At 53.0% G+C, this 17,190-nt stretch overlaps 1 protein-coding gene across 1 annotated transcript in view; it reads left to right on the forward strand.

Moving 5' to 3' along the window:
* The window catches only part of KDM2B (lysine demethylase 2B), a 118,902-nt gene that overhangs the window by 98,792 nt on the left and 2,920 nt on the right, over positions 1–17,190 (forward strand). The window contains exons 13-21 of the mRNA XM_068989735.1: positions 4,866–5,090; positions 9,745–9,888; positions 11,121–11,207; positions 11,387–11,647; positions 12,642–12,680; positions 12,827–13,506; positions 14,277–14,440; positions 14,530–14,691; positions 15,322–15,540. Of these exons, the coding sequence (XP_068845836.1) occupies positions 4,866–5,090; positions 9,745–9,888; positions 11,121–11,207; positions 11,387–11,647; positions 12,642–12,680; positions 12,827–13,506; positions 14,277–14,440; positions 14,530–14,691; positions 15,322–15,540 (1,981 nt within the window). The remainder of the gene's footprint in view (positions 1–4,865; positions 5,091–9,744; positions 9,889–11,120; positions 11,208–11,386; positions 11,648–12,641; positions 12,681–12,826; positions 13,507–14,276; positions 14,441–14,529; positions 14,692–15,321; positions 15,541–17,190) is intronic.

Genomic DNA, 17,190 nt, shown 5'->3' on the forward strand with positions numbered 1-17,190 from the left:
AGGGATCGAACCCCAGAACCCTGCATTGGGAGCATGGCGTCTTAGCCACTGGACCACCTGGGAAACCCCTGATAGTGCCCTTTTCAGCACAGAAGTTTAAAATTTTGAAGTCCAGTTTTATCTTCTTTTGTCACCTGTGCTTTTGGTATCGTATTCAAAAACTCATTGCCTGACCCAAGGTCATGAAGATTTATCCTTATTTTTGCTTCTAAGAGTTTTATGGTTTTAGCTCTCACATTAAGGTCTTCTATCCATTTTGGGGTTAATTTTTGTATGTAATGTGATGTAAGAGTTCAACGTCATCATTTTACATGTGGGTATCCATTTATCCCCACACCATTTGTCGGAAAGACTGTTCTTTTCCCCACTGAATTGTCTTGACATACGTGCCAAAAATCAGTTGGTCATAAATATTGTATTTATGGGACTTTATTTCTGAATTCTCAGTTCCAGTGCAGTGATCTGTATATCTGTCCTTATGCCAGTACCACACTGTTTTGGTTACTGTGAGTGAAGTGAAAGTTGCTCAGTCGTATCTGACGCTTGGCGACCCCGTAGACTATACAGTCCATGGAATTCTCCAGCCCAGAATACTGGAGTTTGTAGCCTTTCCCTTCTCCAGGGGATCTTCCCAACCCAGGGATCGAACCCAGGTCTCCCGAATTGCAGGCAGATTCTTTACCAGCTGAGCTATCAGGGGACTGTAGTTTCGAAGTAAGTTTTGAAATCAGGAAGTGTAAGTCTTCCAACTTTGTTCTTCATTTTCAAAATTGTTTTGGTTTTTCGGGTTCCTTGTGTTTCTACATGATTTTTTTTTTTTTTTTTTTTTGGGCCATGAAGTGTAGCTTGTGGGATCTTAGTTCTCCAATTGATCTGGGATCCAACCTGCCCCCTGCACTGGAAGTGTGGAGTGCTAACTGCTGGACCACCAAGGAAGTCCCTCCACATGAATTTTAGAATCAGTTTTTCAGTTTCTACAGATGAACCAGCTGAGATTTTCATAGGGGTTGCACTGAATCTGTAGACCACTTTAGGGAGTACTGCCATCTTAACAGTATTGTCTTTCAGTCCATGAACGTGGGATGTCTTTTTATTAATTCAGGTTAATCCAAATAATGTTAATCCCAATATTTTAGAGATGAGGGATTGAAGGTTCTGCCCATGAATATTCTGGAGAATAAGATCTGATAGGAGGCACTCAGTTAATGTTTGTGGAATGAATGAACTATCTCAGTAGTATTCCTTTTTTTAAATTTCATTATTTAAAACTTTCTTATCAATAACATTCCTTTTAAGGATGATACTTATGAGATGTTGATGGGGAAAAAGTGTTGAAATACTTAAGATCTGTGTGGGTTCAATTTTCCTAACCAGATGGAGCTGAGACTGTGAGTCCTGAGCTGATAAAATCAACAAACCTTGGGGTTTGGGAGGCTGGTTTGTATGTGAAAGTCAGTGGTTGCTACCATTCCCTTTTGCTGAGAACACTTCAGGCTGAAATTAACAAAGGACCATCCTGGGTTATTTGAATAGAGGTACAGGTAGGATAGAGTAGAATGGAGTATTGGTTTGGGCTTCCCTGGTGGCTCAGGTGGTAAAGAATCCAACTCCAGTGTAGGAGTTTAATCCCTGAGTTGGGAAGATCCAGAGAAGATCCCTGGAGAAGGGAATGGCAACCCACTCCAGTATTCTTGGCTGGGAAATCCCGTGGACAGAAGAGCCTGGCGGGCTACAGTCCACAGGGTCACAAAGAGTTGGACACCAAAATTTGGGACTAAAAGAAGTTTGGGAACGTTTAGGTGTCACCCAGAAGAGGTTAGGATAGAAGCGTCACCTTCCCTAATAGAGACCTTCTGATCTTACCTGTTAATTTTCTCAGTGGTCTTTATGAGGCTCCTGATTTTCAGGTATTGCTCAGTTGACTCCCGAGCAGTTGACTCCCCCTGGCCCACGAAGCTGCAGGCAGCAGGAGCTTCTCTGGTTGTCTGGCGGCCTGGCCAAGAGGGCCTGAATCAAGGTCTCTGGAAGCAGCCGCCCTTAAACCTCTTCCTTCGAGGCATTGTCCACTGTTGATTCTTGTCATTTTCCAGGATGTCTCAGCTGCCATCGAGATCCAGACAGATTTGGTTTTCCCGTAGCCTGGGAAAGTGCTTCTTCAGATGAAAATGAACTTTGGGAAGCAAAGGAAAGTGGGTTTATTTCAGAGTCAAGTATGAGCTTTATGACTCTGGTCGATTTGACCCAACTCTCATAGTTCCAAGTGGGCAGTGAGGCCAGGGGTGCTCAGCGGCTGTTTATACCTGATGCTCCTGAGTGGGAGGCAGAAGCCAGTTTTGGACACCTGGAATTTTTTCCCTTCATCAAAGAAGCTAAGTCCTTAGACTCTCCTGCTCCAGGGTCAGCGTGTGAGCCCTTGGCCTTGGTTTTGTCTGTGGGGCTAGACCGTGTGCTGTCCTCTCTGTACCTGACTTGTAGCTCTGAATCTCCCATGTTTCAGGGATTTGAGGAGTGAGTTGCTAACTGGACTCAGGCTTTTTACCAGAGTCTTCTGGGATGTAAAGAGAGGGAAAAACCTTGCTGGTTTCCATTTCTCTGGAAACTGATGTCTTCCTCTGCACCTTGTGTCGGCCTCCATTCTACTGAGGGCATCGAGGCACTAGCTGTGGGCCCCTTCCAGGGCGTGTGGTCAGTTCCCGTGGATCTGGGAGCGATCGTTCTACTCGGCCTGCGCATCACTCTGGTTTATAGCGTTTACACGCACTTGCAGGGTACGCACATCCTCTGCTGGCTCCCTGACCCTGGGCAGGTCACTTACCCTCTAGCCGCAGTTTCCTCATCTCCCACAGGGTTGTTACTAGGAAATTAGATGATGCCCTATGTGAAGTGATGAGCAGGATGCCAGGCCCCTGGCAAGTGCCCACCTGCACTGTGGTCACTGTCCCTGTCATGGCTGCTTGCTGCTTCATGTTCAGGTCCACGGTCCCTTACTTGCTGTTCTCAAATCTAGAGACTCTGAAAACTGATTTTTTTTTTTTTTTCACTACTCATCTGGCAGCAAGACCTGACCTGAATTGACAGGTGATACATAGGCCGACATATCCCTCTGAAGGTGCCTGCCAGGGCTGTGGAACTGCCCCCGTGCATGACTCGCGCCCCACCCCCCCACCCCTCCAGACCTCCCTGGGCTGTGTGTGGTGTGCAGGGCGGCCCTCCGCAGCTTGCAGGAGGAGTAACTTGCCTTGGGGCAGCCCTGTACCCCGCCTGGGGACACTGGCGTGGTCTGGCAGGAATGGCGGGGTCAGGGCAGGGGCAGTGAGGACGCAGAGACCCGCAGAGCTGGGTCTCCTTCCCTCTGGAGTTGAGAGCAAGTTGAGAGGGAACAAGAGTCAGAGAAGATGGTGGGAGTGAGGCATGATTCTCAGAGAAACGTGGGCTCTTTTCCTTGCTGATGTGGTTGTAAGTTTCTCAGCAGCCCATGTAGTTTTTGGGGAGGGGACTGTAAGTGTGTATTGTCGGGGGCAGGTCCCTGGAAGGAAGACTTTCTCTGCACTGTGGTACAGCATAACCACACCTCTGGGCCTGGGAGCTGGCGCGGGGCAGGATTTTGCTGAGGGATCCAAGTTTGGCAAGCAACTTAAATGAAAGGGCTGGGATGGACTGAAGCTGGCTAAGGGCTTGAAGCGTTCGATGCCAATTAGATCGTTTTGGGAAGAGAGTGCGTCTCCCTGACCGAGGGATGAACCATTTTCCAGCAGACAGAAAGCTGCTCCAGGCGGGACAGACTCTCCCTGCCATCCAGGTCTTTCCCAGATCTTATCCGGGTGGACAGTGTCCCAGCAGCTGGCTTCCAGTCCTGGTCTGCAGGAGGCTCTGGAGCTGGTGGCCAGGTTGTAAGGGTCTCAGAGCAGGACGTGTGGCTGGCTCGTGCCCTGTTCAGCATTCGCCAGCACTTTCTGGTCACCTGTGTTTCTCTGATAGGGTTTGGAGTCCGTGTGGGTAAGGTCTCAGAAATCAGTTCCTTGGTGTTCCGGTCTCCTTCTCCCGGGGTCTGGTTTATTGAGCGCATGCCCGGTGTCAGCCGCCTTGTGGAGGAACAGTGGCGACAAGCTCCCTCCGTAACTGCCTCCCGAGCTCTTGTCTCGAGAAGACTCCCACAGGAGGATGGGCAGTTACGCTGTGGCGGGCCGGAGCAGGCGGTCAGGGAGGGCGGCCGGGAGAAGGCGGTGTGTAAACGGGGCCCTGCAGCCCGAGCTGGCCTTAGCTGGGCGGGCGGTGTGCGGAGGGGGCGGTGCTCCTGGCGGACGGGCTCCCCGCGGAGACACGGGTGGCCTGAGGAGCCTGGCCTGAGGCGTGGGGGCCGCGGGCGGCTCTTGAGCTGCCCTCGCAAGCAGGAGATGTAGCCCGCAGTTTTCCGCGCCTGCCATAATGAAGCCCCAAACAACGGATCCCGTCTGGAGCCTGGAAGCTGGAAGTCAAGGTGTCGCGAGGGCCCTGCTTTCTCGGAAGGCTCTAGGCGAGGACCCTTCCTCTCTTCCTCCAGCTTCTGGCGTCCGCTGGCTTTCTTGGCATTTCTTGGCTTGGAGACTGGGGCCCTCCAGTCGTCTCTCCGCCGTCTCTCCGCGTCTTCACATAAGATCTCTCTGCTGCATCCACGTGCCCCCTTTCACAAGGACACCAGTCCCCACTGGAGCAACGTACCCCTTCAGGCCCTTATTTTAGTGGTTTCCTCTATAAAGACCCTGTTTCCAAATAAGATCGCATTCTGAGGTCGTGGGGGCGGGACTTCAGTATGTCTTTGAGGGGTGCGGCACACTTTACCGCTAAACCGCCGTCTCACCACGTCACGCCCGTGTCTTCTCCCGCAGAACCGGGCGGTAGGGCGGCCCAAGGGGAAGCTGGGCCCGGCCTCCGCGGTGAAGTTGGCCGCCAACCGGACCACGGCGGGAGCTCGCCGGCGCCGGACGCGATGCCGCAAGTGCGAGGCCTGCCTGCGGACGGAGTGCGGCGAGTGCCACTTCTGCAAGGACATGAAGAAGTTCGGGGGCCCCGGGCGGATGAAGCAGAGCTGCATCATGCGGCAGTGCATCGCGGTGAGTGCGCCCCAGGCCGTGCTTCTCCCCGCCCCCGCCTCGCAGAGGGGCAGCCCTTCCTTCCTCCCGCCTCCTCCGCGTGGGGCTGCTCTCGGCAAGTCCCTCCGCTGAAAGACGGTGTGGCCGCAGCAGAAATCCCGGAGGGGCGCTCCCTCCTGGAAAGAGAGGGGGCCCCTAGTGCTGTTTCCAGATTGCTGGCTGCAGGCCTCCGGGATGGTTCTGCCATGTGCTGCGGCTCCTTTTTCTTCATAGTCCGATGGTCTTAAACTCCTTCCTTCCCTTGATGACCCAGTACTTTGAAGTCTCAGCCATTAAAGATGTCGGGGCAGCCTGTCCTGTCTTTGACCCCGTTGCCAACATTTATGGTCCAGTTCATGATGGTTGTGGGCCCTCCCTTCCTTCCTGTCCTGCCTTCAAAGTCAGAGGTCTGGGTGGAAGGTCAGTGCCCCTCCTGAAGGGGCCGTCTCAGAGAAAGAGGACTGATTTATGGGGTCCAGGAGTGGGCTGCTGGAGAGCCTGGCCAGCCCCACCAGACCTGGCCTCCTGCTTCCCCCCTGGACAGGGCGGTGGGCACCGACTCTGGCCACTCGGCGGGGTCCCAGCTCTGCCCTGCATCTGCCCTGCATCTGCCCTGTACACACTGACGCACTCTGCCTTCCTTAGGGCACTGTGCCTCCAGCCCCAGGGAGGGAGTGGCGATCTCGCTGCTCCCCGGGGACAGCAGGCTCAGCGGGAGGATCAAGGCCTCCGGCCCAGGTGAGCCCATTGCAGGCCCAGCCTGGCATCCAGGGAGCCTTCCTCCTGTGTCCCTGCTGCTTCAAGCCTGGGCACCTTCCTCTTCCTCCTACATGTACTGCTTGTATTTTCTGTCTCTGTTTTTAATTGTGGTCAATAACTTCTGTGACCATTTTTAAATGTACATGTCAGTGATATTACCAGTGTACTTTTCTTTTATTGCAAACTGATCTGTGGAACTTTTTTATCTTGTCAAATGGAAACTCTATATCCATTGAACAGCACCTCCCCCCACCCTCCACCCCAGCCCCTGGCAACCATTTTTCTACTTTCTGTTTCTAATTGTGACTACTTCTTACATGTCTTAGAAGGTGAATAGGGCAGGGTCTGTCAATTTCACTTAGCATTAAGGTTCCCGAGGCTCATCCTTGCCAGGGTTTTCTTTGTAAAGGATGACTGATATTCCAGTGTATGGATACGCCGCATTTTCTCTTTCTGTTCATGTGTTGATGGGCGTTTAAGTTGCCCCCACCTCTTGGCTATTGTGAATAACGCTGCAGTGGACAGGAGCCTGCCAGTATCCCTTTTAGATCCTGCTTTGGATTCCTTTGGATATTTACTCAGAAGTACCGTTGTTGGATCGCCGGGTAGTTCTGTTTTTAATTGTTCGAGGAATCTCCATACTGTTTCCCACAGCAGTTGCTCTGTCTCACCTGCCCACCAGTGGTGCACAAGGGTTCCAGTTTCTCCATTTCCTTCTTATTTTCCACAACACTTGCTGTCTTTTTTACGATAGTGGGCATTCCTAGTGGGTGCCAGGTGCTACTTCATTGTGGTTTTGATTCACATTTATCTGGTGCTTCCTGATGTCAAGCATGCTTTCATGTGATTGGTGGTCATTTGTAGACCTTCTTTGTACAAATATCTGTTGAAGTCCGTTGCCTATTTTATTTTTATTTTTTTCGTTGCCTATTTTAAAATTGGATTGCACTTCTGTCCTTGAGTTGTAGGAATTTGTCACATGGTGTGGATATTAACCCCTGATCAGATACATGGTTTGTAAATATTTTCTCCCATTCTGTAGGTTACCTTTTTGCTCTATTGACTAGTCACTAGTCTTTTTCTTTTCTGTGCAGGAGTTTTAGAGTTTCATGGCTTGTGTTTTTATGACCTGTACCCAGACCATTGGAATGGATTTCAGGGAATTTGAACGCTCCCCTGAAATTAAATACAGATTGTTATCTGTGTGCATGAGTGTGTGTGCATTTTTCTGGAGTGAGGGTCCATGACCTGTTGCATTCTGTCACAAATTAAGAGGTTGTCGGTAGGGACTCTGGGTTTAGAGAATGGTGTCACCTAAACCCTGGCCCGTCAGCGCAGTCCCAGGACGGTCTCTTCCTCTTTGGCTGTGCTGTCTTTCACCCCTGCCTTCCCTCCAGTGAACCAGGCCCAGGTATAGGAACCTGTCCCTGCCGTCACCTCTTCTTTGCAGCCCTGCTGTCTGGCCTGGTGCCTGGCAAAGGGATTGTCGGTTGTAGGAAATCTCACCTCTGTGTGTGTCCCCAGTCTGACGTTTCTGGGACTGATAGCAAAGGCAGCCTAAGCGCAGCCCTCTGTCCTCTTCTTCCAGCCTTCCCCATCTGTTGGGGCATTCTTGCCATGTTTTATCCACCTGTGACCGAGGCAGACCCTCTACCCCCTCCTGCTTCTCCAGGCCGTTTTCCCTGAAGTGTGGGTCTGCCTCTTCCTGTTGGCAGCTTTCCCTTGTACCCTCTCTCAAGGACGCTTCTCCCACTGACTTGATCCCTTCCCAGCACCCTCTCCCACAAGCCTGGCCCAGGGCTTCCCCTCCAGTGTCTCTGCATTCACTTGGCCTCTGAGTCTGCCCCTCCTCACCTGAACGAACGAGAACGCCTTTGACTTCAGTGTTCCATTCACTTGAAATGTGTTGTCATCTTACAGATTTTTACTAGTTACCGGTGGAGTGTATATCCTAGCTTATTTGAAGCTGTTCTAACTCAGTTTACTAAAAATTGGCCGTGTGTTTCCTCTGGATCGTGAGTACTGGGAGGTGGGCGTGTATAAGGAGGAGAGAGTGAGAGCCTGCCCACAGGGGTTTACAATCTAGGACTACATTAGCTCTCAGACTTTGTGGTCTCCAGATACCCTCTTAAAAATTATGAGAACCCCCAAAGAGCTTTTGTTTATGTGGGCTATTTATTTATTAACATTACTATAATATTTTTTTAATGTTTTGAATTCATTTAAAAATGACAAGAAACCCACACTATATGTTAGCATAAACAACATTTTTATGAGAAATACCATCTTCCAAAGCAAAAGGGATGAGTAGGAAAAATAGCATTGTTATGTTTTTGTAAATCTCTTTTATGCCTGGTTCATTAGAAAAGACCTGGGTTTTCATGTATGCTCCTGTGTTTATTCTCTTGCGGTAATGCTTCAAAGAACTCTTTGAGGAGAATTTGGGCTCATAGATACGTAGTTGGAAAAGGGAGGAGTCTTTTACTGTAGTGTTTTCAGTGAATTGTGAATATTCTGATCCACCACCAGAATGGGACAGGTGGCAAGCGCTCCCTGGTTAGTTGCAATGTGGAATCTGAAACTGTATCAACACACTTTTCATACTGTTACATTACAATTCATTAGTCTTTCTTGCCCCTCATGTACTCCTGCATAATATTGTAACATCAGACACTGGACATTTGGAAAATACTGGCTCACTTAGTTTTTACAGATTTTCCAAGTTGGGGCAAATAGTGTTATACAGTGTTAAAAAAAATAATGAATGAACGCACATGTGAACACCACACTAGTGTCCTCCGGAATGTCTTTAAGTATTGGGAAGTTGTCTATTTCATGATGGTTAATGTAAGTTTTCCAAAATTCTAATTTTTGTTTGAAAATTTGTATTTCATCGTCTGCAACAAATACCTTCATTTATTTTTCTGTGACAGGCTCACTTATTTTCATCCTTGAAAAAATGTGCCATTACCCACCCCCCCTTTTTTTTAAATCAGTCATTCTTTCCAAAAAAAACTGATGATCTATGGAGAAAGTGGCCAGTTCAGCTCATAGCTTGGTCACAAGTGCTTTTCCTTTAGATAACCATCATTCTTTGGTGTTCAGCTAAAATAGTTAATGGCTGTTTCCTATTTTGTCATGCAGAATCTGAAAAGGGTGTGACCTCAGAGGTCAGACTTTTAATAAAATTAATCATTTCTACTGCTTTATTGACGATACCCTTAAATGAAACTGGCCATTTCTTTAAGGAGCGTATAGCCAGGAATGGCCCAGTGACTGCCCAGGCATATTGGAGCCTGACACCAGTGGTTTCACTCACACAGTGAAAAAAGCAGATGACGTCTTGGTGGTATTCTGAACATAGTTTGACCTCCCTTTAAAGTCCTGAGGACCCAGAATCCTCAATCTGTGCTTTGATGGCCACTGGAGAGATAAAGCCTCAGCCCTGACACATCCAGGCTTGGTTTGTGCCCCACCTCCCTCTGCAGGTCTTGTCTGAAGTATGAGGCGGTCCCTGACCTCTGTGTTTCAGGTCAGCCCTCCTTTCCCTCATCTCTCCCCTGGCGGCCCTCCTTGCTTTATTCTCCCATTTCCTTTGTCACCATCTAACAGACTCTTCATTTTGTCTGCTTCTCCACTAAAATGTAAGCTCAGGATGGCAGAGACTTCTCTCTGTCTGGTTCAGTGCTGGAACAGTACCTGGCGTGTAGAGGTAGTACATGGATAAGGATTTGAATGAATGAATGAATGAATGAACGGTGGCAGCCCTGGGCTGGTTCTCCCAGGGCTCCTGGAAGGCCTGAGGGGAGCTCATTGCCCTTGATCTGTTCCCCAGGGTCCCAGCCATGCTGACTTCCCTTGTGTTCTTCCCCTACAGCCAGTGCTGCCTCACACCGCCGTGTGCCTGGTGTGTGGCGAGGCGGGAAAAGAGGACACAGTGGAAGAGGAAGAAGGCAAGTTTAACCTCATGCTCATGGAATGCTCCATCTGCAATGAAATCATCCACCCTGGATGCCTTAAGGTGAGCAGGCTTGGGGGCATCGGCCTGCACTGCTCAACACCTGACCCTGGCTCTCTCTCTGTGGTGCTGATGCTGGGGGTGGTTGGGGTGGAGGGGAGTAAGTTCCTTCCCTGGAAGACCTGGGAGTCTGGGGGATTCTGTGCATCCGAGGCTGAGCTGAGAGCAGAAGGGCCTGGACTAGCTCAGACCTTGCACACACCCATGTCTCTGCACACACACATGTGTGCACATGCACACACTCCACCTGCTAGGACCTCAGACCCACAGAGTTCCCAGAGTCTTGCACCTGGGCCAGAGAGACTGGGTAGTTGGGTTGCTTTTGGGGCTTCTGGGAAAGTAAGGCCTGGGCCAGGGGAGGGTAGGTCATGTAACAACAGGTGGTTGCATTCCTGTCCTTTGTGCCAGGAACCTGTTCCCTCAGTGTGCCCAGGACAGGCCTGCCTTCTCCTGGGGACTGTCATGCTGGGCCTGCCCTTCTTAGGCAGCCGGTTCCACCTTTGAAAGGAAGCTACTGCTCTGGGCTGGCACATACCTCACACCTTCTGTCTCAAGTGAATGTCGTCATACCTGGCACCTCCCGTCAGCCCAGGTGTATCTCTGTTTAGAGAGATGAGGGTGGGTCTGCCAGTGGGCCTGCCTTAAAGGGTGCTTCGACTCTGAGGTGTCTGTCCCCTTTTCCCTCAGTGATGTTAGCGGAGATTTGTTTTGACACTTACCCTTTTCCCCAACACACCCACCTCCCACTCTGAAAGGGGTGCTAAGACTTTCCCCCAGCCCCTGGTCACTTCTCTATCTCTTGGATCTGAATCTCCAGGAGAACCGGGACAGCACATTTGACTGGCTGATGCCAAGCACCCAGGATGGTGCTGTGAGATGACTGAACAGTGTGTGGGTCCTTGCTGGGTGCCAGGCCCTGAGCTGATTGCTTTCACTAGGTTACCTCATTGAATTCTTACATAACTCCAAGGAAACAGGCACATTCCATTTATGGCTGAGGGTACTTGTCCACGGAGATCAAGCGATTTGCCCAGGATCATGGAGCTAGGAAGAGGCACAATCAGGATTTGAATCCTGACCTGAATCCAGAGCCACCCATCTTAACTACTACTCTTGTTTTTTCTTGGTCAAAGGTGGTATGGAAATAGCATTTGGGAGGGGGTTGTCAGTGCCTGGGGCAGAGCTGGCCTTGTTCCCCACCTCCTTGCTTGCTGACTGGTGTGTGTCCCTCCCAGATTAAGGAGTCAGAGGGCGTGGTCAACGATGAGCTTCCAAACTGCTGGGAGTGTCCCAAGTGTAACCACGCCGGCAAGACCGGGAAAGTGAGTGCCGGGCTCCAAGTCCCAGGGGTCAGCCCGGGAGGGGTAGACCTTGGCCTTGCCAGACCCAGCTTGTCCCCGCCACGCGATGTCGGCTGGGAGGGGCTCCTGCGGACTCGGGGGCAGGGGCAAGTCCAAAGATATACAGTTGGTGTGTTCCTTCTCTGTTTTTGGCCTACAAGCAAAAGCGTGGCCCTGGCTTTAAGTACGCCTCCAACCTGCCTGGCTCCCTGCTCAAGGAGCAGAAGATGAACCGGGACAACAAGGAAGGGCAGGAGCCTGCCAAGCGGAGGAGTGAGTGTGAGGAGGCGCCCCGGCGCAGGTCCGACGAGCACCCCAAGAAGGTGCCCCCCGACGGCATCCTGCGCCGAAAGTCGGACGACGTGCACCTGAGGCGGAAGCGGAAATACGAGAAGCCCCAGGAGCTGAGTGGACGCAAGCGAGTACGCTTAGGGGCGGGGGGCAGGGACCGGGCAGCGGGCAGCGAGGGGTGGCCTGGCTGGTCCCGGGTGCAGGGGTGCAGGGGCGCGCGGGCGGGGGCGGGGGAGGGGGCGGGGAGCGGGCCGCCCGAGCAAGTCACAGAAGTCCTGAGAGCCCAGCCCAAGAGAAAAGGAGGGGAAAACCAGCGAGTCACTCCTCTTCCCACCCATTTAGGCCTCGACGCTTCAAACGTCCCCCGGTTCCTCCTCTCACCTCTCGCCGAGGCCCCCTCTAGGCAGCAGCCTCAGCCCCTGGTGGAGATCCAGTCTCACTTACTTCCAGCAGCAGGTGCTCCCACGTCGCCCCGCCCCCTCGCCCCAGGCCCCCCCCCCGGGACCCCGAGTTCCAGGCCCCCCGCCCCCCACTCCCACCCCGCCCCCGCCCCACTGGTCCTCGAACCCACTGCCGCAGACACCGTTTCACCGTAACTTCCCAGGCCCCAGCCCCGAGTCGCCGGCTCATGGTTCTGGCGTGGGGCCTGGGAAGCTGAAGCTGCCGCCAGGAAGCCCTGTGGATCTGGGGAACCTCGGAGGATCCTGGCGGCACCGCTCCACCCACCGGCCCTTCCAGCATTGGCCACGAGGTGGCGCCCGGTTGTCTTCTCCCAGCTTTAGCCATTAAGAATCTGCAGGGAAATCCCGCAGACCCTGCCTCCAGGCCTGGCTCGCAGAGCCAAGTCCGACCTGAATGGGCGACTGCGATGGATCCCTGGGTCTGTCCAGGGGTGGGAGGTCAATTGGGTGGGGACAGTTCCATCAGCTTCCACCACTTCCAGATAGTCCTTAAAGCCAGCAGGCAGGGCCCACCCAGAGCGGAGGAGACAGGGGTTTGTTGGGAAGGTGACCCCCCAGCCTCTGCTCTGTAGAGACTGTGGATTCTTGGTGGGGCTGGGTGTGGAGGGGACCAAATCCCGCAACCCCTGGGAGCAAGCTTTGCATTTTTTCTTTCCCATGACAGCTAAAACCCGGCAAAGAAGATAAGCTTTTCAGGAAAAAGGTACCATCTCCCACCCCCCACCCCAACCCCCGGCTTGTCCCAGAACCTCTCTTGGGGCAGTAGTCTTAGGCTGGAGGGTAGGAGGGCCTGGGTGGGCGCAGTCCTGGGCATGGGGGCTTACTCCTGTGTGTGCTCCACTTTCTCAGCGGCGGTCCTGGAAGAACGCCGAGGACCGGATAACTCTGCCCAACAAGCCTCTCCGGCGGTTCAAGCAGGAACCAGAGGACGACCTGCCCGAAGCGCCCCCCAAGACCAGGGAGAGCGACCACTCGCGCTCCAGCTCCCCTACTGCCGGGCCAAGCACGGAGGGCGCGGAGGGGCCTGAGGAGAAGAAGAAGGTGAAGATGCGCCGGAAGCGGCGGCTCCCCAACAAGGAGCTGAGCAAGGAGCTGAGCAAGGAGCTGAACCAGGAGATCCAGAAGACCGAGAGTAGCCTGGCCCAGGAGAATCACCAGCCCATCAAGTCGGAGCCTGAGAGCGAGAACGAGGAACCCAAGCGGCCCCTGGGCCTCTGCGAGCGCCCCCACCGCTTCAGTAAGGGGCTCAACGGCACCCCCCGGGAGCTGCGGCACCAGCTGGGGCCCGGCCTGCGCAGCCCGCCCCGAGTCATTTCCCGGCCCCCTCCCTCCGTGTCCCCTCCCAAGTGCATCCAGATGGAGCGACATGTGATCCGGCCGCCCCCCATCAGCCCCCCGCCCGACTCGCTGCCCCTGGATGACGGGGCAGCCCACGTCATGCACAGGGAGGTGTGGATGGCCGTCTTCAGCTACCTCAGCCACCAAGACTTGTGTGTCTGCATGCGGGTCTGCAAGACCTGGAACCGCTGGTGAGGGGCCGAGCTCAGACGGGGAGGCACCATGGGGCCAGGTTGCTGCGAGACCCGGGTGGGCCGGGGCATCCCCATGGGGCGTCACTTGTGATGCTCTAAGTCAGTCCAGCTTCAGTATCCTCAGAGAGTTCCAGAGTCCCCTCAGTGTGGTCTTGTTGAAAGAGGTGAACCCTATTTGCTTTCCTGGCTTAACTCCTTGGGAGGTGAACTAAGAACCAAGTGGTATCTTTATTCTCTAAGAGTTAGCCCAGGTGAGACTTGCCTGGCAGTCCTGTGGTTGGGAATCCATGCTTCCACTGCCAGGGGCATAGGAATCCCTGGCCAGGAAGTTAAGATCCCATATACCAAGCAGTAGGGCACCAAAAAAAAAAAAAAGGAGCCCAGGTTAAGGGCACCTTGCCAGTTCCTGGTGTTCCTGCTTTGAGAGTCCCCAGCTTTCTGACCTTGGTCAAGTTACTTACCTTTATCTGTGAACAGGCATGCTGCAGGGTGGTTTTGAGATTTGATCTGTGGAAGGTGTCATAAAGCCCCCAGTAAATACATTATAGGTGCTGGTACTTTCCATGGGGGGTGGGGGAGAAAGGGCTGTGACCCCAGAGCAGCCTCTTCCAGGTGAGAATGAGATAGAAACAGAAGAGTCCAGAGGGCAAAGTTAGGGAGCCTCCCCTTGGGCTCGGGAGGTGGGGGACTGATCACAGTCATGCAGGAGGCTCCCCCAGTGAGCTCCCAACTCTGATGTTGCCCCTTCTGCTGGGCCTGGCCCCCAGGTGCTGCGATAAGCGGTTATGGACCCGCATCGATTTGAACCACTGCAAGTCCATCACGCCCCTGATGCTAAGCGGCATCATCCGGCGACAGCCTGTCTCCCTGGACCTCAGCTGGACCAATATCTCCAAGAAACAGCTGAGCTGGCTTATCAACCGGTTGCCTGGTGAGCACTGGACCAGGGACCCCCCAGAGTGCAGTATTGGGGGCTGGGGGCGTGTCACCTGACCTGCGGCCCCCTCTCTGCCCTCCCAGGGCTCCGAGACTTGGTGCTGTCCGGCTGCTCGTGGATCGCAGTCTCCGCCCTCTGTAGCTCCAGCTGTCCACTGCTCCGGACCCTGGATGTCCAGTGGGTAGAAGGGCTGAAGGACGCCCAGATGCGGGACCTCCTGTCCCCGCCTACAGACAACAGGCCAGGTGAGGGGCCAGACCCACGCGGCTCAGGTAAAGGTGGTGTGACCAAGCTGTGCTGGTGGATCTGGTTTTCACCATAGACACGTCTGGTGCTTGTGTCCTCAAGCCTTCTCTGGCCTCGGCTCTTCTGTTCTCAGTCCGCTTTGGGCGCAGAAGGGATCCGTGAGAGGGCAGCGGCTCCCATCATGCCACTTTGGGAGCTCTGCATGGGTCTGACTGCTTTGCTGCTCACTTGTTCTTCTGAGCTCTGCGCCTCAGAAGCATCGGGGTCTGTGTGGGTGGGCAGGGCCTCAGGGATGGAGCCCTCTAGAACAGGTTGCAGGGCTCACTGCTCCACACCCGTACCTTCAAAGAGGAAACTGCTGACCCAGAGATGCTGTGCTATCTCTGCTTTAATTGGCCAAGCACTGAGGGTGCAATGCAGGCTGTGTTTGTAGATCTTCTGACTTTTAAAGAATTTGCAAATGTAAAACTTGACGTGGAATATGCTAGTCTTTAAATGTTGGAAGCAGTCCTGATCTTTTAGGGGAGACACTCACTGGCTGATTAAAACCCAGGTGTCCCGTCTGGCGGGTGGGCCTTGTAGAGTGTCATGTCCAGGTGACATGTTGCCTCTTCCACGCACCCCCTCAGGTCAGATGGACAATCGGAGTAAGCTCCGGAACATCGTGGAGCTGCGTCTGGCTGGCCTGGACATCACAGACGCCTCCCTGCGGCTTATCATCCGCCACATGCCCCTGCTCTCCAAGCTCCACCTCAGTTACTGTAACCACGTCACTGACCAGTCCATCAACCTGCTCACTGCTGTGGGCACCACCACCCGGGACTCCTTAACCGAAATCAACCTGTCAGGTCAGTCAGGGGCACCCACGGGGCTCTGTACAGGACCCCATGGTTCGGGGGCGGGGGCATTTCACATTTGTAGGGAAATACTTGCTTGCCTCTTGTTATAGGGTCATGTCCTAGGTGCAGTGACATACCAGGGAACAAGACAGACACATGGCCTAGTCTAGCGGGGAAACACATTAAACAATTAAGCATTATTAGATTTTAAATAATGGCTACAAAAAATTAGTGCCAGTAGCAGTGAGCACACATGAGCACAAAGCAGTGGCTCTTGACCCAAAATAAGGGCTAGAAAAGCTTCCCTGGGCTCAGTGGATGAGCTGGTGCCGGGCAGCAGCGGGTGTGGGAGGGCGCCTGGCAGTGCAGCCCAGCCAGGCGGATGGAATACCCGGCTTGATGGCTGCCATTGTCGTCGCTCGCGTGTCCCCCTCCTGACTCTGCTATCAAGGGGCCCGTTGTTGACAAGAAAACCCCACAGTGGAGTCCTCACTCTCTCCACTTACTGATGCGGCTGGAGTTAGTTCCTGAGAGCTTGGGGCACGACCAACAGGGAGGTAGACTGAGGTGACGCCACCCATTCTCAGCCCAGCCATTAATCCTGTACTGTTCTGATGGCTTGGGATGGTCAGGTTAGGTGTGGGAGATTTGGATGAGACCCAAAAAAACAAACTTTTTTTTTTTCCTCCAGAAATTAGGAAGTAGTAAATGATATTCTCACCTCATGTAAATTAATTTTGACACAATCTAATCTGCTGTTGGCTTGGTCAGCATTCACATGCTGTTTTGCTGTTTGCCTCTCTTCGGCCCATGTTCGTTCCTGAGAAACTCCTCCTTCCTATTGCTAATGCTCCATCCAACTGGGAGCGGGGAGGTTTGGTTCACATGAGCTAAAGCTGTACCTTAGTGCCTGGGAGGCCCCTCCCGCCTCCTCAGGGAGTTTTGGTGGCGGGTGGCAGTGGGGTGGTGGCCCCCCAAGGAGGCAGCGAACAGACAGCCACACTGAGGTGAGCTTCCACCAAGACCTCAGCTATTGATCTTGAAGTGATGCCGGGCTGCCCCATGGAGAAGGTCCTGGGAGGCAGCTTGTTCTAAGTGCTTGGTAGTAATGAACTCGTTCCCCTGCTTTGACTGGGTCACTAGGGTATATAGCAGGGCTAGCCATCTAAATCCCCTCCCCTGCTCCCCTGCAGCGAGAGGATGTCCATGATGTGTGTGTGTGAGTCATCTTTTGCATTTTGTTTTCCACCACAGTCCAGTCGCCTCATCTTTTCGTCTCAGAGTCTACATGCGTGTCTCCCCGTTTGTGTTCAGAGCTGTGACACGCGTGAAGGCCTGTCTCCATACCCAGTCTTTTCTATACTCGGTTCTTTTGAACATGTTTTCTCTTCCTGTAAGTGTAAGTAGTTAATGGTAAAATGAGCCTCTGCCACAGAAAGGAGTGCGCTTGACACACTGCCAGATCCTTCAGTGTGGTCAGATCAGGTCTAGTAGCAAAAGTGAAGCCACTTTGGTGCCTTGCCTGCCCTCCTTCTGACCTGGAGGAGCCACCTTCAGATTTTGAGCTCTTGCTGTTTGTTTACCTCCACTTTTACAAACAGCCTACATTGCTATTTCTTGTTTATTTTTTACTCAGATGCTTTTTTTGTTAACTTGCCT

This window comes from Capricornis sumatraensis, chromosome 17 (genome assembly GCF_032405125.1).
Source record: "Capricornis sumatraensis isolate serow.1 chromosome 17, serow.2, whole genome shotgun sequence".
NCBI classification, from domain to species: Eukaryota; Metazoa; Chordata; class Mammalia; order Artiodactyla; family Bovidae; genus Capricornis; species Capricornis sumatraensis.